The sequence below is a fragment of the Hemiscyllium ocellatum genome, chromosome 22 (genome assembly GCF_020745735.1).
Source record: "Hemiscyllium ocellatum isolate sHemOce1 chromosome 22, sHemOce1.pat.X.cur, whole genome shotgun sequence".
In the NCBI taxonomy this organism is placed as follows: Eukaryota; Metazoa; Chordata; class Chondrichthyes; order Orectolobiformes; family Hemiscylliidae; genus Hemiscyllium; species Hemiscyllium ocellatum.
Window position 1 is genome coordinate 40,174,236 of NC_083422.1, and position 26,139 is coordinate 40,200,374.

The window sequence follows — 26,139 nt, forward strand, 5'->3', positions numbered from 1 at the left end:
AAAAAGTTTAGTTCTCAACTTTAGACCTGGAAACAGTTCAAAAGGCTGCGTGGCAGAAAACTATCCTTTTCCTATCATTGTTTTTCAGCACAAACCTGAATCTAAAACAGAATTATTTTATCCTGTACTAGAGGCTCAGCAAAGAGTTTGAGCCAAGATGAAACATGGCTTGTGTTTTATTTAAACTTCTTTCTTTCCAAAAACATTAATCAGCTGGAAAGACATTGCTATTGTATATTATGAAGGAAATCAGCGCTCTGAAAGAAGTTTGGAAGACCTGTTCATGCCTTCTCCACCCCAATCCCAAAAAAGAAAATAAAGTGCATTTATGCATGAAATATTATATTAGCTCACTTTACTGGCACCAGATGCACTCACAGTGATGCTGCTGTACGGAAACAGTGAACCAGATTGCTGAAGACACGTGGGGAAATGATCCTTTGTTAACAGTATACTTTCTGGCAGACCAATTTCAGAGATATTAACTAAAATTCCAGAATCTGTAAATCCACCCACAGTGCACAGCATCGGTAACTGAAACCTTCTACATTGGTAATCAGAAAACTGGAATACTTCTGCAAGATCTATTTGAGACAGCATGCCTGATGTGCCTTCCAACAAATTTTACCAAGGAAGAAGACATACCTAAAGACACGAGGGGACGAAAAGCTGGTCCTAAAACATATAACTAAAGGGGCATTATTTGCACAAAGAAATATTTTCAAAACATTTTGTTTTCTCATAATTGCAGTGTTAGGTCGGAAGAACATAATGTCATAATCAACATGACATTAGATACAAATGAAACATTCAAATGTAAATTAGGTTATTCATATATAAATAGAAAACAGATCTGTTGCAAGTTATTTTTTGAAGAGAACACTGCTTTTTTAAAGGTGTTTAAAGGAAGGATTGACAGCAAGATTACACGCTGCAATGCTTCCAGATCTCAGTGACATACTTTCCATTCTCTGAATCAGTGCTTCAGGAACAGCTGTTGTGCCAACAAAAACAGTCAAAAGCTCCATAGGGAGCACCTTCCAAGGTCAAGGGCAACAGATATATGGAAATAATACCACTGAAAGTTTCTATCCAAGCCATTCACCAACTTAACTTGAAAGTATATCACTGTTCCCAGGTATCACTGGGTCAATATCTTGGAGCTCCCCTCCTAATAGCACTGTTAGTGTAACAACACCACATGGATTTTGTGATTCAACGCCACCATCAGAAGGGCAAGTAGGGATGAGCAAAACATGTTTTCCCAGCCAGAAAAACCCACATTCTCTGAATGAACCAAAAGTGAAATGCTATCCTCAAAGTGCCCTTACACCTTTTGGATTTACATTCAATAAAGTATCTCTCCCAGTTACTCTGCACAAATGGATTTCAGAGTGTGGTTGGTTAATCTCATAACTACCATTGTAATGTGAACAACTTAATTTCAGTGATACATGGCCAATATAAGTATATAGATTTTTTGTTATAAAATCACTGCCTGCATACTTCTGGCATATCATTCCAGCAAAATTACAGCAGATGAAATGTTGATTGTCATTCAAGGGAAATATGTTGATATTGGAAGGCTGTTTGAGATGACCTCACTGCCTTGATGAGAGAACTGATAGTGTTTTGCCAATGGAGTAACGAACGATGACATGCGGCCATTCTCTGATTCAGCTAGCAGTTACATTTTTTCATGAAGAACACTTCTGGCTATTTCTTGGGATGGACATCAATTGCAATGATTCAGTCACAATATAAGCCACTAAAATAAGAATTTGCTCCACTGTGGAATTTATCTTCTATCTGCAAAGCATGACTTGATGACATCTCACAATGTATCAAAGAAAATGCTGGTCACAACAAAAAATAAACTGCTTGTAGTCATGTGAATTCAGATTTAGATTTTTTAGAGATTCAAAATGCACCTTTCTAAAGACTTATTAGCATCAATAAAAACATTAGAAATTTTAAACATTTAATATTTTAGTTTTGGCAAGGTTGTCCTGACAAACTTATTATGATAATATTAAGTTGTATTATGACCTGAGAACACAAATTTTTAAAAAATAATTAATGAACCCATTTGTCAGGCTTTTATCATACCTATGGTACCTGAACCTGGCCAGTAGTCAGCCTCCACCTCAGATGTTTGATCAGGATCTGGAGCCTGGGCAGCTGGGAACTTGGATGACTTGATGATCTCCACGCCTGTCTTGAGTTGTGCTGCCATTGCAGCTGCATCTAGAGTGGCAACCAGTGGGAACTCAGCACATGTTACTCTGTCTGAAATAGACTGGGGTTTCCTATTAGCCTGCTGTAGGCTTTCAGTACCCTCCGCTAATCAGTACAGTATTAGTGAAATCTCCTTATCACAAATAAAAATCATATTCATCTGACATAAAATAATCATATTCAGTTTAGCAACTAAATAATCATGTTAAATATTTTATAATGGGTTAGTTGTAACAGAAAGCATAACAAGTAATTAAGGAAAGAACTGGAGCTCATTTGTATGAATCCAAATATTATAGGACTCAGCTTTCAGTGCACATATGACTTATGTTAGATTTAAAATAAATTTCTAACACACTTGTCTCTCAACCTCAATATTCATTATAGTTAACACAATTTAAATACTTTAAAAAGTAATTCAAATTAATTATTAATTTATGTCATATGGTTTAGAAATTACAGAAAATTCTACATAAAATTTACTTAGAGCTCAATAATGATTACTTCAAGAGTGATGATAACTTTTATTTCTGAAATATTTATTAATCATGAGGTAAAGTTGAGGGAGTGCAGATTAGAAAATCAATATGACAGTGTTGCAGCCCAATCTACAGTTCAGTTCCTTTAAATAATGTACTTCATTGAGGGCTCAGGATCAATGAGCTCATCTGTTAACTTAATTGTACTCATTTAATTTAACAAAACAAAACCTTTGAAAATATTACATATATCTCTTAATAACCTTTCCGCAGGCTGTCCCATTCACTTATTTTGACTCACATCATCTTAGTGTTGTCAGGTCCATCAACTCTGTTTTCTGAACTTTATATAAGCCCAGTCCTGATAGTATTCTTCTCTATGCTCTCTAGATTCATAACTCTGCATTTGTTCTGTCTTCTCCCTGTTCATCTCCTTGTTCTTAAGATGTCTGTATATTCACCAATCCTCAGTAGGATGGGACTGCACTTACAACAATACACCCAGAACATTCCTTGCAGAAACTAACAGTCAATTTTCAGAATTGAGAATTGAGAGTTTTGAGAATTCTAGCTTAATAAATAAGCACCAGTATTGCTTATGATATAGATGTCCTACTGGTGATCACATTGACTGACCCATGCCTCTGCAATCTGTCCTTGAGTAACCTTCCGAGAATCATCTGTCCTTGCCTTGGACTTCTTGAAAACCTCTGATGAGATTTGGCACAGAACTAATCCAAACACATTACTGCTTTTTGCCTTCAAGGGTACATTTATAACTACCTAATGTTGCTAGTTGCATAGTGCTAGCAGAGAATCTGATTTGCGAAGTGAAGGTAAGGTTGTAATTTTGACTTTCTGATCATGTTCTCCTTGAGTCAGCTCATTGTTGAATTTGGATGTTTACCCTTTGGTTTTCTCTTAAATTGCTCTATCAATGTTGCTCTTGGTGGCCTATTTCTTTATTTTTAGCAGTGAGCTCTTTCCTATAGTGCCACTTTGTTGAATTCAGGGCTAATTGGAATCTCCAATTCTAACTCAGTTTTTCCCAGGACCTCAAAATTAGAAACCTATAACTTTCTCAGCATTTCTTTCCAGATACAACTTTCTGACTTCATATTTCCCTTTATCATTGCTTGCTGACTTAACTCATCACTTTTTTCATTTCTTAACATGTACTATAGATATTACTTTCCAAACGGTTTTAAGAAAAAGATCATCTCAGTCAATTTCAGAACTAACCAAAGATTAATGAGGAGCTCTTCTCATCATGAGTATTGGTCAAGAGTTTCTTTGTTCACTCTAGCTGGGTGTGCAACACTGCTATATGATAGGCTTAGGGAACTCACCTGGCCTTGTTCAGAGCAACTATTTTTCTTTAATTTAGTTCATGCTAATATTAAAAAATGTTTTTGCTGCCTACTTAGAAACAGCCTGAATTTTGATGTGAAGGTTTGATAAACAGATGTCTATGTATAATTGCGAGTTTGGTTATCGCATTAACACTTAGTGAGGTAAGCACAAGGAGCAGATTTCCAATGCCAATCTCAGTGCTGACTAGTGCCCCCTGGTGGTTCAGAAGAAACATTAGGAATGTGTAATTTCTCCAGCTTTCAGCTCTACGTTGCAGGCCTATCTCTGAGAATGTTAGCTACTCAATGACAACTATTTATGATTTTATATATTTAAATATAACAATCAGATTTTGTGCATGTGGTGTTGCACAAAACTCAAGCTCACAATAAACTGGTAAGAGTAAAAGGAGTACAGGCTTAGTATTTGTGGGGTGTGCTGGAGGAGGGAAGCATATAATTCTGTGGAAGCATTCTCAATTGACCATGGTAATTTCAGAAGATCCTCAGAAAATTACTGTAATCGTGCTTATTTATCATATTACTACATCATTTGAAGTTTATGATATTTCCAGATTACTCTGTTAAGATCAAATTTGCTACTTTTATGTTCTGTTGCCAAATTTATTTCATTACAGTACAAATCAATCATGATTATGATACAGATGCCCTTTCAAAGGAACACAGTCGCTGGGAAAACAGGGTGGTTCAAGGTGTAAAAAAGAATTCCTGAAAAGTCAACACCACATCCAACAGTAGTGTGATTAATGGTTAGGTCATTGACATATCCTATGTTGTCCAACAGAATACAGGTACTAAATGGTAGTGTATTTTGGGGAGAAAAGATTTTTATTATAAAATAAGTTTTCAAAATAAAATATAAAATAAAATATAAAATAAAATATGCTTTCAAAAATTCATTAACGCTTCGTTTCTAGTTGGAAGCCACAGTCAAAGATGGAATCTTTGTTTTGAAATGAGACAGAGGACCATTTCCAAGTTCCCAATGCTGACTGTTTATCAGGTCTGCCTGTTGATCTTACCAGAGGCCACTCTGATGAGCCCCATCCAGCTATGGATAGTAGGAAGGCAAATTTGAATGCTGGAGTCTGTGGGTGGCCAGACGTCCTACCCAGAGAAGTGGACTATATCGATTTACGTGGGTGGATCGTGAAAGTCCCTCAAGATGGATGATTGCTCTTAAGACTTTGAAACAACTTTATTAAACTGCGTCCACAGACCTGCAGCTGTACCAATGGTCCTTTTCCTTTTTCTTTTTTAAAGATGAAATGCAAATTTTAAAATTGAATTGAAACTTAATTTGAATTTAAAATTGAAAAAGTGTGGTGAGTCTTCTGTTCAATTCTTCAAATTATGGAATTTGTTTAAAAATAAACGTTAGCAATGGAGACTTTATATTATTTATATTTCCAAATAATAAAGATTTGTCACCATTTACACCTAGCAGAAAAGAATAGTTAAAATTGGTTAGTTTATATTTAAAAAGACCTCCAGGTTAAGGAAATTCACAAGCAGCATGACTTCAAACAGTACTTACACATTAATATGAGTAGAAAATCAAGGCTGGCACATATTAATGGAAGAGTGAAGCAGAATAATGTCATGAACAAACTATGGAAAGCCTTATAAGAAAATAACAAATGTACCTTGCAGCAACCTTTAAGCATGAAATAAATGGGTGGAAATAAGCATAGCGATCAATTCGAACCAAATATGAAAAACAGCTCTTATAGGGTAACTTTGCTCAATGCTGAACTGAATCTGAAATGGTGCAGTCAGTTAATATACTAAATTTGCATCTAGAGACGAAGACATGTATCTCACCAATATTGTAGGGTGAGAATCACTTCCTCTACAGACTATAAGTTCTTGGTGAAAATGTTTTGGCAACTTCAACCTGGTTTCTTGTCCGTCTCCATGTATATCACAAACTATCCATAAATAATGCATATTTGGGCATAAATCTGGATGAAACTTTTCCACTCATCAATGAGACAATAAATTAGCAAGTCAATGGAAAAAAAGAAATCACTCAAGGATAGTCGAGTGCCATACTTAATACAAAATGGAAATTCTTTCCATTCTCTACCACTGGTCAAAAGCAAAAAAAAGAAAAATTTACTAAACCTCACCAAAAACATTTTACGTTGAGTGCTCCATCCAGTCCATCATCATGTTGTCTATAGTGGCCTAACTTCAGTAGGGACTGAGTTTAACAAGGTTGCTGACTTCTTCACAATTGCCAACACCACTGAGAGAATAGCAGATGTGACTTCTGGGATAAAATCTGATAACCATCTGACTATAAAGCAAATCACTTCCATTATCATTTTATTGAGCAGCTAACAAGGCAAAAGATTCTTAGCATTCACTAAGCTAATATCTCATCAAAAATACATCCAATTAGATATTTTAGCTTGCAACAATCATAAAAAAGGTAGAAAAAGTACCATATTGCTTGTAGATCGGAGGCTTTCTATAGATATTAATCCCTTGGTCTGTGGAAAGAAAGTTACACAGTTTATTAATTAGGATGCGATACCATTGAAAAATTAATCATTTCTGGTAATACCAAGCAAAGCTAATAGGTACAATGATCTAATACAGGTTTCAATACAAATGATTGCAAATGTCAATGTGAAATGTTAGAGTGCAGAATAGGAATGCCAGCTATCTACTTCAGCAATCACACAGCAGGACAGAACTTGTGTAGGCATCAACACTGCAAACTACAAATGCTTTGATATATGAATAATCAAAACAATGGCAACAATTTATGATTGAGATTTTCACAGTTTACATCAAACTTTGTATGGTACAAAGAGTTTCTGCTTCTAAAGTTTTTCATTTAAGTACATTACTCAACTCACTTCATAACTTAAATACCATTTATTGAGCACTGCCATTTCCCTGGTAGAGGCCAGAACAGTTTAATAAAGAATGATAAACTATGCACTGCGCTACAATTTCATGCCAGAGATTTATATGAATTTCTTTATCTTTAGGATTATCAACAAATGTTAAATTATGAAGAATATCAACATTGAAAACAGGATAGTAAGCTTGGTCAATTACCAAGACAGGTTCATTATAGCATTAGATATGGTTAATACAGTGATTGGCAGACTCAAATTGTCATTGTGCACTACAAGGCACTCACGGTAGCCTCTGCACAGCATCAGGCAGGGTCATTAAAAAGCTGGGTGAAAGTGAGGACCGCAGATGCTGAAATTAGAGTTGAGTCTGTGGTGCTGGAAAAGAACAGCAAGTCAGGCAGCATCCAAGCAGCAGGAGAATCGACGTTTTGTGTAAAAGCCCATCATCAGGCTGGTCAGGGCTGGTGCAACTCTAGGCAGCAACAGTTTTGTAAAGTGGAGGCTCAGTATGTAACTGGGAACTGTCAGTACAGCACAGAGGAGGTTTTCTACACCACTGGACAGTCCAGTACAACATAACAAATTGTATAATTGGAGTGATATTACCAGGTCAATGCATTACCAGGCAGATTCAGCATGTCACTGGGGAGAGGCGAATGTGTTATCAGCAGCTATTGTGTCTCTGGTGGAGTGAACTGCAAAGTTAGTTTTGATGAGGTTTAATTTTAACACTATTACATTAATCAACATCTTCATTATGAATAAATGTACAACTGATATTGCTTAGGAGTTTTAGAAGCTTGAGCAGATCACAGTCAACAAACTTAAAATCAAATGTCACAAATCTCACTTTTAAAGTTTTAACAGGGAGGAACTGAGATCAACAAGTCAGATGGTTTGGGATTGTCAGTCTACGCTACATTTATTAAGAACTGTCTCTCAAAATTAATCATGAGGAATGTACTTCAATAATAAACTGTTTGAAGCAGAACACTGAATTACAGAACATTAAAGCCTTATTGTTGTGGATATGACTTGTAAACATAAAACACACAAATAACACCAAGTGCTGTGTAAGATCTAAAAGACCAACACAAGATTCTTTCACATGGCTAATCCTTCTGGTTTGTCAACTCAGTGCAAGAATCTTTCAAGAGATTTGAAGTTGATTCGCAATTTGTAAGTTTTATCTTTTGTTGGGGAAATAAGGATGTGTTGGGATAGGGAAGAAAATCCAAAGACTTCCATTTATGGATATTTTATTTCAATATTACCAGGTCAAACAGCCTGTATCTACGTCTGTACCATCATTTAATTATTTTAATTCAAATACTACCTCAGCTGTCTGCAGGTGAAAAATGTTTTGTTATCATATTGTTATATTCCACCAGAAGATAGCAGGATAATACATAAATTTCCTGAGATGGTCACCAGACCAGGTCCTTGTGGACTTCACTACAGCAGTTTCTGAGAGATGGAAATTCAATACTAAAATACCAACAAATTATCCAGACTCAATGTCACAGTGACTCTACTCCTGAAGTCTTTCACTTTTCTGGCTTTAGTCTTTGTTTGAGCTCACAGTTCCTTTCTTCAGCTTAGTAAGTTCTCAATGTTCTTACAAAAGAGTAACTTTCTTTAGAATGACGAAATCTGATTTGGCTAATAAACGTGGAACCTTTAAAGACCCAAACACAACTCCCAATTTGTGCTTAGGTAGCTGATTGTATTGACATGTAGACAGTGGGAGCCTAGCCTGTGTTCAGGAGGCAACCTAAATTAGGGAAGTGGCAATTCAAGTAAGTTTTGCTTTCCTGAATGCTGCCCATGTTTTCCATTGGAACAAAGATTCCCAGTGTGACGTGAATGTGTGGGATTTTATTTGTCTGTGATGCCTCATGACCAAGCTCCAGCAATAATCATTGGTGAGAGCTATCATGTGATAATTGGAAAACTAGAAGAACTGAAAGCAAGATGTATCTAAGACACAATTTGTTTCAGCAAATAATAATCTGAGTAATATGAAAATAATTAGTATGAATAGTTTGTTGTTAATGTTGTGATTTTCTTTCAGTATGATGTAGATTATCAGTTGAGTCTTATTTGACAGGTGGTCATGACAATGTTCGTGACATATAATCAGAGTAAAAAGTGTGGGATTACACCAAAAGACTAACTTTGTTCATATTTTCAGTTTAACTCTTCAGATCAATTATATTTTGATGCACCATTGTAACTTCCCTTGCATTTCTAGTACTTGGTTTGTAAAACAGTTTTTAATTAGCCTTCCTATTAATCATCATATAGCTTTCATCAGTTTCCCCTCCACAGGACTTGAAATGTTAACCCTGTTTTCACTTCACAGCTCTGCCAAGACCTGCTGAGTTTCTTCAGTAATTTCTGTTTTTGTTTGTTTAAGATCTCCAGGTTTTTATATTTGTCCCAAAAGTGATTGTTTCTATGCATGCCTTGCGGTCTATGTAATTAACCATTGATTATAAATAATAGTCTTTTGATGCCATATTTTCCATGTACACTTAAGGGACAGACCCAAAAGAGATCAGCACATATGTATGACAGTCAGACTATATTTAAATGCGGCCAACATGTGACTTAGAATGAAGACCCATGTAATTGTTTGGTATTTTTTGCTTTTCCTATAAACCTAATGCACTGTCACTGCAGATACAAATTGCTTTCAAATGCCTATTTTAATAGTGTAAACTGAGTTGACAGCTCCAGGATTACAGAGTGATTGAAGTATAAGCATTGAAAAGCTTCTGCCTGCGTAGTCCCTTAATTGTCTCACAGACATTGCTGCTTTTCATTTGCTCCATGCCAAACAGGTTCAGTAGCATACTGTCAGGTGAAATAAAAGTGGATGCAATACAGAGATTAGGTTGCTGCTTTCTGTTATGTTCACAAATGGGCAGTGATAGCCGACGGATTATGGTTCATATACGAATGTTTGCTACTGAACATTCATTGAAAACCATCAAAATCTTATCAAATTGATAGGTGTACAATACAAAGCAAAGAACTGGATCTCTGTTCAAAAAAATACAATCTTTCAATTCCATTTTAGAAATCTTCAGACCAAATCATTTGAGCACAAATGCCAACAGACATCGACATGCTTTTTACATATGCCCACACTGTGAAAGCATCAGGTGACAGTATGATCCACATGTTCAAAAGAGTGTTAGTGAGTGCCTAAACAGATTTGCTGTGTACATAAGAGCACAGATTAAAATGTACATCCAAAGAATCTGAGAGGAGAAATGGAAACAGGACATAGAGACACAGCCAAGGCCTACACTGCAACATTGAAACTGACGTGGTTTAACTCCTACCTGGAAGATGGAAATGTTTGGGGGCCTGAACATAAGATGGTGTTAGAGGCCTGCTCTCTGACCGACTAGGGAGAGGGGAGTTCCGACCACTGGATGGCTCAGTGCCTCCAATAAGAAAAGTAAAGAAAATGAGAATGGGACAGAATTCTTTTGTCATTTTATACAACAAAAACGGATGTTTGCATTATTAGACGAACTAAAATTAATCCAAAACCTTACAGATAGGTGGTGCAAATTACATTGTAATGGTGTGATAGTTTATGGACCAAGTTTCAGACATACTCATCAGATGTCCATTTCAAAAAATAACTTATACCGAAACTGCAAGGTTTCATTTCTAATAAAATACATTAAAATCATTCTACTTGTACAACAATGAGCAGAAATAGTTGAATCCTGGACCATTTTATGTAATTCTATAAGACTTTAATGTCCAATCTGACTATTTAAATATGAAATATCAAGGACAAAATGTATTATCATGCTAGCAGGTTAAATAAACTACATTTTATGTGCAATAATTGGAAAGTTTCCATCACTTGACTAAGCCGGGGTAATAATTTATAACTGGTGTATCTGTGTAGAATGTTATTCTTTTATTAATTCATCCTTATATATGCAACAATTTTGAAAGGAAATTTCTTCATGACGATTCTCAATTGATCTGTATAAAACTGAGTAAACCTGGAAGCCATTAGTCACTATACATGAAATATTGCAAAGTCCAATATGAAAATCTGTATTTGAATTTTATTGTAAACTAACAAGTAAAACAGGTTGATTATAAACAACTTATCACCTTTATTCCAAGCAAATTGAATGATTGAATTTTCAATAGTTTGTACCTTAATAAATCCATCTTATTCAATATATAATTATCCTGAAATGTCATTTCAAATATCTAAATTAAAGACAATTCTGAACCAAACAATTACCAAAGATGTACATTATTTACCATTAAAGGTTTCATCACAAAACAAATATTGCACAAACCCAAGCCAAACAGTAGATGCAACTCTAAACATATTAGTAGATGCATTGGCAATGCCTTCCTGGAATTAGATTGCTATATTTCTGTTTACTACTGACACCCAGCAATTATCTGGGAATGCTATCAGCATAGCATGGTATGATGGCTCTATTCACTGCTATTTTAGAGACTGTGATGCCAAAATGTGAGATTGCTAACAAATACTTGCATTAATTTTGTGTTTTTAAAACATTCCAACATGCTGCTTCACAGAAGTGTTACCAAAGAAAGTCTGACACCAAGCCACCTGAAGTGGTACAAGGGCAGATGACCAAAAGCTTGGGCAAAGAAGTGAGCTTGAAAGAGCCTCAGAAACGGAGAAGTGGAGACACAAAGAACTCAAGGGAGGAAATTCCAGAGGTTGGAGTCTAGGCAGCTGAAAGCATACTTACGAATGTTGAAATAACCCAGGAATGTGACCAGAACTGGAGCAGCATTGATATTGCAGAGGGTTTTTTTTTAAGAAATAGAATCACAACAGTGTGGAAACAGGCCATTCAGCCCAATGAGTCCACACCAACCCTTTGAAAGGCACTTAGACTCACCCCTCTAACCTTTCTTTGCAACCCAGAATTTCCCATGGCTAATCCACCTAGCCTGCACATTATGGTCAATTTAGCATGGCTAATCCACCTAGCCTGCACATTTTCTGGACAGTTGGAGGAAACGGGAGCACCCGGAGAAAACCCGTGCAGACCTGTGGGGAATGTACAAACTCCACATAGACAGTCACCCGAGGCTGGAACTGAACCCAGGATCCTATCACTATGAGGCAGCAGTGCTAACCACTGAACCACTGTGCCACCCTATTCTGGGCTGGAGAATGTTACTTAGCTCGGGAGGCATATAACCATAGAGGGATTTAAATGCAAAGATGAGAATTTTATAGTATGAGCATTTCTGGACCAGGGTATTAATGAGGATGAGTGCTTCAACAGCAAATGAATTAAATGTGCAGGTGAGTAGAATATAAAAACATTCACTATTTTCACAATCTGGGGCAAAGAATAAAATTACATGGCTTATGTGATCAAAACAGAATGTGATGACACTCCATGTTAAAGATGTTATGCAATTGTGGCAAAACCATTTCAATAGAAATGCTTAGTCAGCATGCTTGACTTAAAGGAATCTCTAAGGATTGAAATAAAACCTTTCAAACCATGACACTAGCAAATGTTACCTTTTTTGCCTACAAGTGTTTGAAAATATAACCATGGGCAATGACATACCTATGTAAAATGAAGGAGCTGCAACAATGTTGAACAGACAGAGAAACAGGATTGAAAAGTAAGAACATTGAAAGTATGCCGTATATAGGTAGTGAAGATAACATTTTCTGCTTCTTAAATATATTCTGTTAAATGACATAGAGAATGAGGGCTCACTGCATGCATTGAGTGATTTATTTCCTCCAGCAAAGTTTTTCCAATCTATTCCACTGAAAAAAAACTAGTCTGTCCTGTAGAATGCATAATTGGCAATAACATCACTTTTTGGACTGCATAATGCACTAATATTGCACAATTACACAATAGTAAATTATAAAATTGTTAAGGAGCTTAAAATTAATTCAATATAATTGTCATCATGAGTCAATTGTCTGGCATCCTTATCATTCCTTCCTCTCAGATGACTACAGCTAGTTTGTCTACTCATCTTATCAGAGAGTCTTATTGTTTACTACATAATCAAACCAATCAAAGATACTTTTACTGGGACTTTATGTTCAAATCATTAAATATATTAGAATAGGTAATTTGTTAAATATCACAGTGTAAGCTTTCCAGTCCAGAAATCCATTGTTCAGAAACACCAGTGCCTGAGAACATTTTGCACAGAACCAAGCAACTCATGACATTATTTTAATGCAATACTGTGGGAGTGGAACCCTGGGAAATGCAGTATGTGAATAAATAAAACAATTTTTATCACTGATTTACAATGTTTTATCACTATTTTATGCTTCAACTAAATAATTATATCTCTGGTGTTTTCAGGTTCACACTCTTGTGGTTAAACATCCTAATGTTATTCCATGATGTTAATCTGGATCTATAACCGAGAAATGACTTGGTCCCAAACATTCCAGACTAAAGAGGTTATGCTGTCTATGCTGTAGGCCATAATGATCTAACATTCATGTACAAGAACAGAATACATTCAATGAAATTATTTATCACATTTCTGCTGCTATCAACAAGAAAATGCATTGAAGATATAAGAAAATTGTGTTTGCATTATGACAAGATCAAACGTCAGAATACAAAACTACACCCAGTTAAAGAACTAAAGGTTTCAACAATGTTTCTTCCACTCCCAAAAACAGTGTCAGAAGGAGAAAACTAATAAAATACTTCATAAAATTAAAAATCTGCAAGAAAAGCAAGTTTATGTTATATTGGATAGAAATTTAATAAAATAGTTGAAAAAAAATTAAAAAAGTAAAAAGCAAAAAGACTGAGGAAAAGAAGGATAGAACAAACTGAAATAAAGGTCCGATATTCTGTGGGCCCACACCATGAGACTTAACGCAATGGTGGGTTCACCGGAAAATCACAGGCGCATTGTCTCATTAAACATCTGCCATTTTTCAAAAAGCCACCTGCTGTTTTGGGAGTACCAAAAAGATCTGCCTTAGTGTTTAAATTCCATACATTGTGTTCAAAAAATCATTTTGAACATGTAGGCAGATTTTAATACTGTTCGCACGTGATTGGACCAGGCATCTGTAATGATAACTAATTCCCCGCCCACACCAATGAGAAAGCTCACTGCTTCAAACACATGCCGGCTGCCCAGTGGGTTTTTCATCCTCTCTGGCGCCATGTCAGCGAAGTCTCATGCTGCCTGAAGCTGCTGCCCAGAGGCTTTCAGCAGTCACCTCCCCTACCCTCATCCCCAAAAAGGAAGATAATTGGGTCAGTGGTAGGTTGAGGCCTTAAGTTTACAATTGAAGGCCATTAATCGATGGTCACCCATGGATGTTCCCACCACAAGGTGATTGCTGAGGTGGCAGTAAGGGGGCAGGTATCTGTTCAGTGCCATCCCTGCTCATATTTGTCCTATCACTTACAGTAAAGGGAATATCCCACCCTATAATTTAGTCCAATGGTGTTATCATGTGTTCCTGATATCTCAATATGTTACTGGGATTGTAAATGACAATTAAATGTGTTAAAAATGCTTTTGAAACAATAGTTATTCATTTATAAAATTACTTGCCCAATAAATGTGTCAATCCTCCAGATCCTTAAACATTGTGCAATTGACAGAACAGGTTAGAGAGCCAGAGCTGTAGGTCAAGCATTGTTTTCCCTGGTGCCTGATATTCTGATAAATAACTGAGTTCTCAGACAAGCCTCACTAGACAATCCTCACTGACAGTCCAGACATGTATTAGAAGGTTGAAACAGCAATACTCCAAGGGAAACATTGCTTGATTGACAGAGAGTTGACAGGCAAAGTTAATAATAAAATGGCATTTACTGTTCTGCCCCACTCCACCCCGACTACATATTTATCCCCAGCAGGTGGTATGTGAGGTGGCCCACGTGTACTGAGTCAATGGAGACGCTTATGTGACGTGGAGGCTGACACCATCCCAACCAGACAACCCTGCCTCCTTTTCAGACCTCATTGTGTTTGTTAAATATTCACATGCCTGGTGGGTGGCATCAGCAGAAGCAACACACTACAACACAGTGCAATGCCTTAAAATATACTGAAGTGAAAGTCATTTTTAAAAAAAATTGAAATCCAACCACCTACTAAATCCAATAACAATTTAGAATTAAAAGTTTAATGATCTGGTTTTTATCTGTCCTTAGGTAAGGAGAGTACTGATTTAAAAACATAAGGGTTGCAGCAAGACAACAGAATTCAGAATTTAAAGAGACTGGAGGCACAAATCCAGGTCCAAATGGCTTATTTGATGCAGTTTTAAAATGCGCACATTGAAAAGGAAAGGGCTAATAGGGAAAAGTCCCAAGAGATAGAGACAAAGTATAAGACTTTACAGGTGAAAGTGAGTACTGCAAATGCTGAAGATTATAGTCAAGAGTGTGGTGCTGGAAAAGCACAGCAGGCGAGGCAGCATCCGAGGGACAGGAAAATCGATGTTTTGGGCAAAAGCCCTTCATCAGGAATGGTTCCTGATGAAGGGCTTTTGCCTGAAACATCAGTCTTCCTGCTCCTTGGATGCTGCTTGACCTGCTGTACTTTTCCAGCACCATACTCTTAACTGTAAGAATTTACAGTCAGCCATTAAGGTCCTTCACCAAGCTCAAACTGAAAACTGGGACAGGAAGGTACAGCATGCTCGGTGCAAGTGGCAGATAGCTCAGTTACCAGTTATTGAAGTCCCAGTTATCTGGCCAATGAGGTTTTATGTGCGCCCACCGTCTGGTACAAGTGCAAGGCAATGTGGAAGAAAGGGGTGAGGTGGATTGGGGATATTTAGAGGATGAAGCAGCCCGATACACTCAACAGGAGGAGGGAGATAGTAAGGGTCCCAGGACACATTCTCCACCCCAGACTCAGAAGGGGAAGTAAATTATATCCTTCTCTCCGTCCTGCAACAGCACAGCCACTAAAGGAGAAAGCTCCCTATGGAGCCTGTCTCTATGAAATCCATACAAACTCAGGGACCATAGGAGCCCTGGACATTCAATACAGTACACATAACATCACAGAGTTTTGGAAATAGCAAAAGCATGAATCAGCAGTTCTTCATGTTGAACACTATTAGGAGGAAACAAGGGGTCAGAATATACTCTGGGAGGGGGACATCAACATCCATCACCAAAAATTGTGTGGCAGAACTGCTACTGATAGTAACCAATGCTACACCTGTCCATAGGCTGAGTGAGCACTTCAGAAAGTTAAACACCATGCAACTGTAATGTTATTATGTTCTATATAGTTTAATAGAATTGCAATTATTTCTATCAGCCAAGAATATTCCACAAAGTACTTTAGATTACACTCCCTACAGTGTGGAAACTGGCCCTTCGGCCCAACAAGTCCACACCAATCCTCCAAAGAGTAACCACCCAGAACCATTCCCCTCTGACTAATGCACCTAACATTATGAGCAATGTAGCATGGCCAATCCACCTAACCTGCACATCTGTGGACTGTGGGAGGAAACCAGAGCAAACCCGCACAGACACAGAGGGAACGTGCAAACTCCACACAGACAGTCACCCGAGGCTGGAATCGATCCTGGGACCCTGGTGCTGTGAGGCAGCAGTGCTAACCATTGAGCCACCGTGCCACCCCATTAGCACTAAATAAAATAAAAGTAACATCTTAAAAAGTAATTTGCTGTATTTGAGAACTAACATCATCATTTAAGATAGTAAGTTACCTTATCTCTCAAATGTGATACAGTACAACAGCAAAAACAAATGAATTTTTCAAACCTGCAAGAAAGCTCAGTAATTCACCACTTCAAATAAGAACTATTTTTATAATATTCTCTTTATAAAAATGCCCCATTTTCTTGTGCTTTTAAAGTTCTGTAATTGGGTTGTTTCACTTACCAGGTCTGTGAAAATGCTGTGGAGAACGAGCCACAGTGGGAGTATAGCAGTGACGAGTGTAACTGGGAGAACTGATGGAGCTTTGGCTGGAGGATCTATGCACCATTCGATCACGCACATCATGGTATCCCTAAAACACATTACATATGTGTAACACTCAGGTCAGACAAGCCAGAGAGCTATATCAAATACTTTTTTTAACGAAGCAAGTGGCACGTTTACAATGAATTCAGGGGTGAATTTAGTAGACAATAGAAACAGAATTATGTGAGTATTAATAATGAAAGTTAGATGTGGCATAGTTTGCAGTTAATTAACTATTAATATTATATTTTCCAAGACTGTAATAGTCTCGAACAACTGGGTTGCACATTGGATGGGTACCACTGGGACACTGAAGATTCAATTCACAACATCATTTTGCTCTCAATATCATGCAGCATTTCCAAGGAGAAGTGTTCAGGCAAACCAGCCACCCCAATGCTGAAGGGAATACAGAAGCAAGGAGATTTGTCCCTAAGTTGCTGTCTTACATTGTCTAAACTTTGATTAGCTTTGGATACAATCCAAGTAAAGGCTTTGATGGAGAAAGAACCAGGAGCATTCAGGACAACCTGTGACTTGAGTAGGAAACTAGAGTTTATGAGATTTTTTGCGCTAAGTCGAAAAACATTAGGTTGGAATGAAGAACCTCCCACAAAATTGGCTACAAGCCAGGATGAATTCATCACCATTGGGTGTTCCCACAGTCTACAATTGTTCACTGGACTTTGCGGATACTGCAAAAATTAAGCTAGATGCTTTGGGTGCTCAAACACTATCAGGTACATTTTAAATGTTTTGAGTGTTTTTTTATTACTAAGAAATTGATTTTTAACACCAATATAAGTAGAAAACAGTTCTGGATATTTTCAAATGTCGCTTTCAGTATTTTAAAATTAAATTTCTCAGAAGGGAGTCTCCATAGTCTGCACTATGTTAGACAGAGATGACTAGTGATAAGATTAACCTGAGGGTGGCCCCACCTCAGTTGAAGTTCACACAGCAAGGCTTTCATAGTGACCTCAGCAGCATAGGAACTGAACCTGCAATGTTGGTATCACTCTGCATTGAAAAGCAGCCAGTCAGCCAACTGAGCTAGCTGAAGCAAAAGAGGTTCCCATAACTGTTGAATTGGCTCTGAAATTTAAAATATTTTTGTTTGTAAAAACAAACATTCTGAGCAGTTTTAATATATCTTACCAAATTATCATTCTACAATTTACCAAGTTACAAAACAGAATTTTACTGACAAATCAAATTTTTTATCATTGCGAAATGCAAGTAAGTTTGAGTGTAATCTTGGGGTAAAGCAAAACAGTTCTCGAAATAGCTCATTTTGCCACCTGTTTCATTGAAAGCAAAGGCTTGAGCCCATTACCTCTACTTCATCAAGTTGGGAAGGCATAACATCGATGGGAAGAAGGGTTGCTTTTCTGAGCATTGGGAGAGAATTGAAACTGAAATGGGAACATGCCACGATGAAGGATAGTTTCTGGCGGAAGTGATGGCATATGGAAAACAAATGCCATTTATATTTCTTTTGAATAGAAATTCCCGAGTATAAGGGGCATTTAAATTAACCAGACTATGAGTAGATGGAGGATTGGAATTATGAAAGACTGGTACAATTATAAATTTATTGTTCATAGCTCAAACTGGAAAGACCCCACAATCACAAAGACTAGACTTAAATTCTCTGTTTGATATTTGACATTTTGTTTTGGAAAAGAGAAATGTGAAACCATTCCTCTCAGTTATAAATATGTATTGCGCTCCTGAGAGAAAAAGGACTTCAAATATGAAGCAAATAATTAATTCTCAAATGACAAATAGGTCATGTTTTTCAAAAAAATTAAATAACATTTCTCTCTTTGTTAGGTAAAATATGAAGAAAATGTTCATTATAGACTTCAAAACACTAACAAGTATGTCTTATCAAAATGCAACATTTTCTGGGGGACTGCTCATGTCTTCAAAACTAAGTTTTCCTATGAGGTTTTCATGTATTTATGCCTTGTTTTCTCCAATACCAGTAGGAAAAAAATAATCGGAATCTCTACAATCCATTAGTACATTAGTCTAATTACTTCTTTAAAAGGCCACGTCATAAATGTTCTGTATAAGTCTGTATATGAGTTGTTAACTCTTTTGAAACTTTTGTGTTCACTAATCTTCCTAGGCTGGCACACCCATTAATATGAAAAGTCTATTTTTTTTAAACTACATGCTTTAGATGGGTTTCAATGATAAAGAAAACAGTCAACAGTTCAGTAAAATTAATTATAGGGGCTAATTTCAATGTGTCTTTCATCACTGTTTTTGTCAAACTGTCCTATTCATTTTTTCTTTCCAATCTCGATACAAGTCATCTGGAAACATTAATCTTGATTTGAAATGTGCAACAAGTCCCAGATGTTTGGGTGTTCCAAACATACACATTGTTTTAGGGAATCATGCAATTTATTTTATCACAAGTCACTAGTCTTGTTACCAGCTGTGATGCACTTCGCCAATATTACTTCTTTAGTCCTTGCAGCTGTCCCAGTTGGAGAGAAACCACACGAGAACAAACAGCAAGTGAAACAAACTAATGTGTCTTCAGATGCATTTCTGCTATTATTTTGGTTAAAATCTACAATTGGTTTATTTTGAGCTTTTAAACAGTCTGATATTCACATCAACCACCATTTTCATTAAAAAAACTGTTTTTAATTACTTTAAAGCTTATGAGAAACAGTTTGTACTTTCGCCCCTGTAGAGTCTTTTCATTTCCAAGTCAATAATGCTCCACTAACATTGGCTCAGATAGGTTCAGAAAAGCAGTGGCCCCTCAATACTCCCTCAACTTCTTTATGAGCTGTCTTTTTGGTCAACATTACAGAGATGTAGAAAGCTCCAAGAAATACAACGCTTATTCCAGATTTGATAAAAGTAATTATTGTTCTACTTCAGTGAAAAGTGAAACGATGTTGCTCCATAACCACAGTTGTACTCTTGGCCAGGCAAGTGAAAAACACCAAGTTAAAAAAAAATCTTTAAGCAAAGCTAATTCATAATGACTCACTATTATTGAAAGTAAAACCACAGGTAAAAATTCCATCTCAACAGCTTACAGAGCATTGCAAGACAAGGAAGTTGACAGTGAGGAGGAAGACAGCTAGTGAAGCTAGAAAAAGGTCAACAATGAGGTGCAATGGTTTTGGAAAAGAATTTCAAATGACAGATATGAAGGTGTAAAAAAAGCTGCTAGCTTTCTTGCGTTTTCCATTGTTTCAAGCCTTGGCATGTTTCTCAGACATAACAGCTGTGCAGAAAGACAAATGCAGTGCACATTTATGAGACAGTGAAACAACACAGAAGGCTTCCTTGAGAGTAGAGGTTAATTTCATCAATTGTGATCGGGTAATGCTCTTCACTGTTTGGGTCAAGTATCTGATTGAATAATCTGTGCTCATCTGTGATTGAGTTTGAATTAAGCTTGATTATCTGGTGTATGTAAGTGGTGGTTTGGCTGTCTGATTGAAGATACAAAAATAATGCATTTTCTGGGATACCTGCTTTGGATTTCACAGACTCACTCTGGAGTGAGACTAAGCACACATTAGACATGTAACCATTTAACAACAAAGGAAGTCTGTGAAACAGCCAATGGCAGTCATAGGCCAGTGTCCATTCAGTGAGCCCTTAATATTGGATAGGTTGCATTCAGACTGTTGAAGATGGGATAGGAAAACTTTTGACAGTGTTCCATGTGCGCGCTCTCTCTCTCCCATAACTGGTTATACAGTTATATATACCCAGTATATATAACAGCAATAGACTGTTGCATATCATAGCAGGTGGGGGGAGCAAAAGAGGGAGATTTAAATCAGAATTTATATTGACAGAGTCTGTTACAAAATGCCATGGATTGTGTATCACTACATGCACAGTACTGTGTCCATTTTAAATGTCTGAAACTTCCAGAATTTGTGAATCAAAGAAGGGTAATGTCTATTTGTTTACAAATAGATGAACAAAAATAAAATTTCAGTGGCCCTGAACTGATTATTCTTCAGGACAATACAGGCTAAGAACCTTCATTCTCATTGGTTACTGACTGAGCAATATTACTATTAGAGACCAAAACTAAGGTCATGACACAACCATTGATACCTCTAATTTATAATATTTTTACATTAGTGGAAATACAAGGCACAAGTACTGTAGAAGCAACATGAAAATGCACAGCGGCATTTTGAATATAAAGTACTCCAATTAATGGGCATTTTGTTGTTAATGGACATTTCTGTAATGGACTCGTCCCTTCTGTCTATATTTGCCTTACTTAGCTATGTTCAGTAGTAAAGATCTATCCCACCAACCCAAAAACATTCACAGCAGTCACTAACAGTTAACTTGTTTATGGCATTTACAGTGTTACATACAGAAATTATAAAATAATGCTAAAATGTCAATTACAACAAAAACCAAATGCAAGTGAAAACATTGAGTGATAACCCCCATTATAATCCAACATTAACCTAAATTATTATCTTGTCTTTTCTTCTTCATATTCTATTTGTGTAATTCCAACATTGACAATTTTTCTCCAACTCGACCAAAAGATTGAAAGTGGGGGAGCGTAAATCTGGCGACAAATGCTATTGTTTGCAAAGTGTTTGTTTCAGTATTCAGCAAGAACCTTTTGACTAAATGTCACAATTTTAACCACTGAAGTCACACTATGGCACAAAGCAAATGAATACTGTGACAAAGATAAGGCTGAGAACTAAACATGAAGGGATTTACTGACCTCAGTGGAAGGTGTAGGGGAAAGTGTCCTTGGCGACTGTGAGATATTAGAAAAGAAACAAACATGTAAAACCATTTTCCTGGTAACATCATACAGAAACTGATGGTGTCTCAGAAAATGACTTATCAAAAAATTCTCAAATTGTTTTAGGATATATATTTAGAAAAAAACGCTTTATGGTAAAATAAAAATTACATTACGATAAAAGAAAGTTGACATTTATGCAATAACAATACAGATGCAAATTAACAATTTTGGTGGAGAAAGTACATCAACAAAGCATGAGCTAGGGCAAGCAGCTATTTAACAACCACAATAAAATATTGTGCCTATGCAAACAGAGTTTCAACTATGTACTGTACACATTGTGATCGCCTCCTCATTTGATTCTGTCATTTGGTAACACAATTTAGTAAAGGTGATCCTGTCAAAACATTACTGGAAGCATGCAGTGTATTCAACTACTAATGTGCCTTTTTCTTGATTTGGATCAGCTACATAATGACCTTGAGGTTATAATGCACATGAAAATGAATAGAGCTATTTCAAGTTGCAAACATATCCTGTTCACTGATGACACTAAAGCAGGCAAATTGGAGAGAGATGTAAATTGGCAGAAAATTTCCCATATTGCATAGAACAATAAAATGTATGTTTGTAATCATGTTTTAATATAAACATAAACGGAACTCTGAGTTGGTGGGGGGAATATTTTCAGGAGTGTTTCGTATTCATTCAATTAAATAATTATCCAACACCTACATTCTCTCTCATTAGTTAAAAGAAGCAAAGTGGTTGTCAGGAACATTGTTAATTTATCATTACTTTTTTATAACCACAGAAGGCCTATCTACTCTAGAGGAGTGTAATAACATCTCAGAAGAGATTGATCAGAAAATATCTACAAAAATAAATGTTGAACTCAATTAGTACTCCCAAATGATCTTTGTTTTCGAATCAATGCTGCATTTGAGGGCAATTGAACAGGTGAATTAAATGTACTCAAAACAGCATGATGATCATCAGCAGCTCACCACCATTTCAAAGTAAACATGCATTCTCAATTATCTTCAGGAAATGACCTTTTACCTCCTTCTTCAACCTCTCCACAAAAGTGAATTAACAATAGAGAGATAGAAAGGGAAACTGATAGTGCAAGAGGTGGTTTTGGCATGCAGTAACAATGGAAAGCCAACATTTTCCTTCCGTTAAGAGAACTATATTGCTCCCACTTCAAAACTCTTTTTGGAATATGCAGCATTTCAAATCTAATAAGTCCAGTTTTTGTGTGTTGTTTGCATCTATCCTGATAGCTCAGTATATACTGTACTGAGTAACAGTGAGACATATAAAATAGGGACGTCATGGTTCCAATCTGTGCTCAGCCAGCTGTCCTCACATTGGCAGTAGAGTGCTACAAGTGGCCTCAACACTCTTGGCTTACAACAGGGAAAATTTTAATCAGCCAAATTTCTCAATCATGCTCGCTATCTAATAAATCTTGGTGCAGCTCAGCATTTGATCTTGAACAACAGAACTTAAGCTGAGCTACAATGGCCTCTACACTTGACTACTTTGCCCGTGCTCCTTATTACAATTTTCACATGGAGAATGATCACTCTGGAAAAGCACAGAGATCATGTAGCACTCATGGAGCTATATACTGATATATTGACTGCTTATGAAAGGTCTTTTCCTGCCTTTTGCCTTCTTGTATTCTGATAAATTTTGATCTTCTCCACTGTATATATGCCTGCTGTATATTTTGTGTAATAAGCTTTTGGGGAAAAAAAGATGTGTTTAATGTGATATCAGCAATAAGCCTGGCAGTTGCAGTGGAAATCCATCACTAGAGTAAAGTTATATGGAGTCTATGTTTAATAGAATCCTGGGCTATCAGCACCTCTCCATTTTAAATACTAGTGGCATATTCATATAAAATGAGATTGTGGAAACAGCCTCACAGTTTTAGGAGACAAGTGCACTTGTTGACTTTTGTTATTGGTATAAATTGTGAAGATATACCTAATGCAGATAAACTAACACATCAGGAGAAATATTTTTTGACCATTCTTTAAAAATAGAATGCAATTTTAGGTGTATATGATACAACTGCTTCTACTTAAGAGTTTCTGTGAAATGTTAGAGGTAGTTTGGACATCCCCAATATCAACATCATACAGAATCATCACATCACGTTGCATAAAGGGAGTCCACATGGCCATGGCTCTGTAAGTTTATTTTTCTTTTGATGTCTATTGTATATCTACTTTACCCTTGAAAATTATTATTGATTTCACTTCCATCACCCTTTTAAGCAAAACTTCTTGTGTTGTAGGTTCATAACATTTTTATTGTTTTAGAAACAGAAATCAAAAGCAAATCCAGAAAACCGGATTTTTGCTTTTAGTGCTGTGATTGGGAGTTTCTTTTTTTAAAAAGGGTCAGGAAGTCATTTTTTCAGCACTGTGCCAAGTCAGTCTTAAGAAAGCACATGATTTGACCTAAACGACGAGCAAGCCAATTGGTGAGATAATTCCTCAAGTATTTACTTATGTAAGCTTTAGGACCTTCAGAAAGTGGGGTCAGACTCAAGAAACAGATTTAGTTCAGAATAAAAGCTCCATACAGCAGATGGACTGTATAGCAACCTCACAGTAGTCAAAGTCAGGGAAAATTTAGTGAATTAATCTGTGTCTATATGTCTCAGGGAGAGATGGAGAGAATCATATCTGGTTAATATACAGGAAGTCACCGAAAGAAAGCATTAAGGATTTTTTTCAGTGGAGTATGACATTTTAAAGTGAGGATAGACATGATGCTTCGCTGTCTATAAAACATACAGCTGGGAAAAGGACTGAATTTGTCTTGTTGTAGTTCATGATAAGCTCTTCCCAAGTTATATTGTTTTGTTTCTTTTCTTTGGTGTATTAAATTTATACCTCTTTATTAAAAGTACATTGGCAGCCTTGCGGGAATATACCCAACTGCTTCAGGAATCAAATTGCAAAATTAAAACTTATGGCCTATCAAGCCAGGTGTCACTCTATAGATTGATCTGCCTTGTATTATCATCAATTGGGAGCATAACAATCGCAAATCAGGACAACTTGCCGATTTCACTAAGAGTCTCCTTATCTTCTTTCTGGCTTTTTAAAAATCAATTTCCTAAAATGTAACTACAGTCTAGCTGTTTGGTGGAGCAGCCTTTGGTTCATGGCTCCAGATTCTCTCTGATGGCTGAGAAAAGTGTGTAATAAGCATAAAGTGGAAAATCGCATCACTGGCATCAAATGATGCACTAAGCCTATCCACAATCAGATACAATAGTGAATAGTGGTGTCAGCAGCATCTGCTAGGGGAAGATACTTCTCGAGTCAGGCTGGCAGGAAGTTAGAGTTTCCAGTTCCTTTAGTGGTGGTACTAGAGAGTGACAGCCAAGTTTCAGGACAGAAGATGGCAGATCATAATAGTAGCAGCTCAGTGGAGCAAACAATATTTCACCAAGAGTTGTGGCAATGCTTAAAAACTGTGAGGTAAAATTTATTTAGTAAGTAAAGTTCAGAAATGCTAAAAGGAGGAGCTACCCCTGTAATATCCCTAGGTATATACAATGATGTGGACCTAAACAGAATGGATAAGGCAGACCTACTTCCCTGAGCAGCGAGGTCAATACGATGGGATGGAGATTTAAAGTGATTAGAAGAAAACTTAAAGGGAAATTAAGGAAATTTTGTTTATCTAGGTGTGCTGGGATCTTGAATTCACTTTTTGAAAGCGAGGTGGATGCAATAACCTTCATCACATAACTAAATATTTGAATCTTACAGTACATGGGAAGGCAATGGCCAAGTGGCATTATCACTAGCCTATTATTCCAGAAACTCAGCTAATGTTCTAGGGACCTGGGTTCAAATCCCACCATGGCAGATGGTTGAATTTGAATTCACTAAAAAAATCTGGAATTAGGAGTCCAGTGATGCCTATGAAACCATTATCGATTTTCAGACTAGAGGAAGGTTAAGGACAGTAGTGGGAAGTTGTCTGAGGAGATTGGGGAGGCACTAAATGAGTATTTTCCAAGAGTATTTACACAGGAAAAAGACAATGTCGTCAAGGAGAATACTGCGATACAGGTTATTAGACTGGGCTGGTTCAGAGGGAGGAGGTGTTAGCAATGCTGGAAAGTGTGAAAATAGGTAAGTCTGCTGGGGCCAGATGGGAATTACCCAAAGATTCTCTGGGAAGATAGGGAAGAGATTGCACAGCCTTTGGCTTTGATCTTTTTGTCATCATTATCTACAAGAATGGAGGATAACAAATGTAGTCCCCTTGTTCAAGAAGGGGAGTACAGACAACCCTGGAAATTATAGATCTGTCAGCCTTACTTCGGTCGTGGGTAATGTT

General features: G+C 36.8%; 1 protein-coding gene across 1 annotated transcript in view; it reads right to left on the reverse strand.

The window, feature by feature from the left end:
• ablim1b (actin binding LIM protein 1b) overlaps positions 1 to 26,139 on the reverse strand; it is a 252,406-nt gene that overhangs the window by 27,178 nt on the left and 199,089 nt on the right. The window contains exons 11-15 of the mRNA XM_060841799.1: positions 21,733 to 21,768; positions 16,896 to 17,025; positions 10,320 to 10,424; positions 6,541 to 6,588; positions 2,110 to 2,247 (exon numbers count right to left, since the gene is read on the reverse strand). Coding sequence (XP_060697782.1) covers positions 2,110 to 2,247; positions 6,541 to 6,588; positions 10,320 to 10,424; positions 16,896 to 17,025; positions 21,733 to 21,768 — 457 coding nt within the window. The remainder of the gene's footprint in view (positions 1 to 2,109; positions 2,248 to 6,540; positions 6,589 to 10,319; positions 10,425 to 16,895; positions 17,026 to 21,732; positions 21,769 to 26,139) is intronic.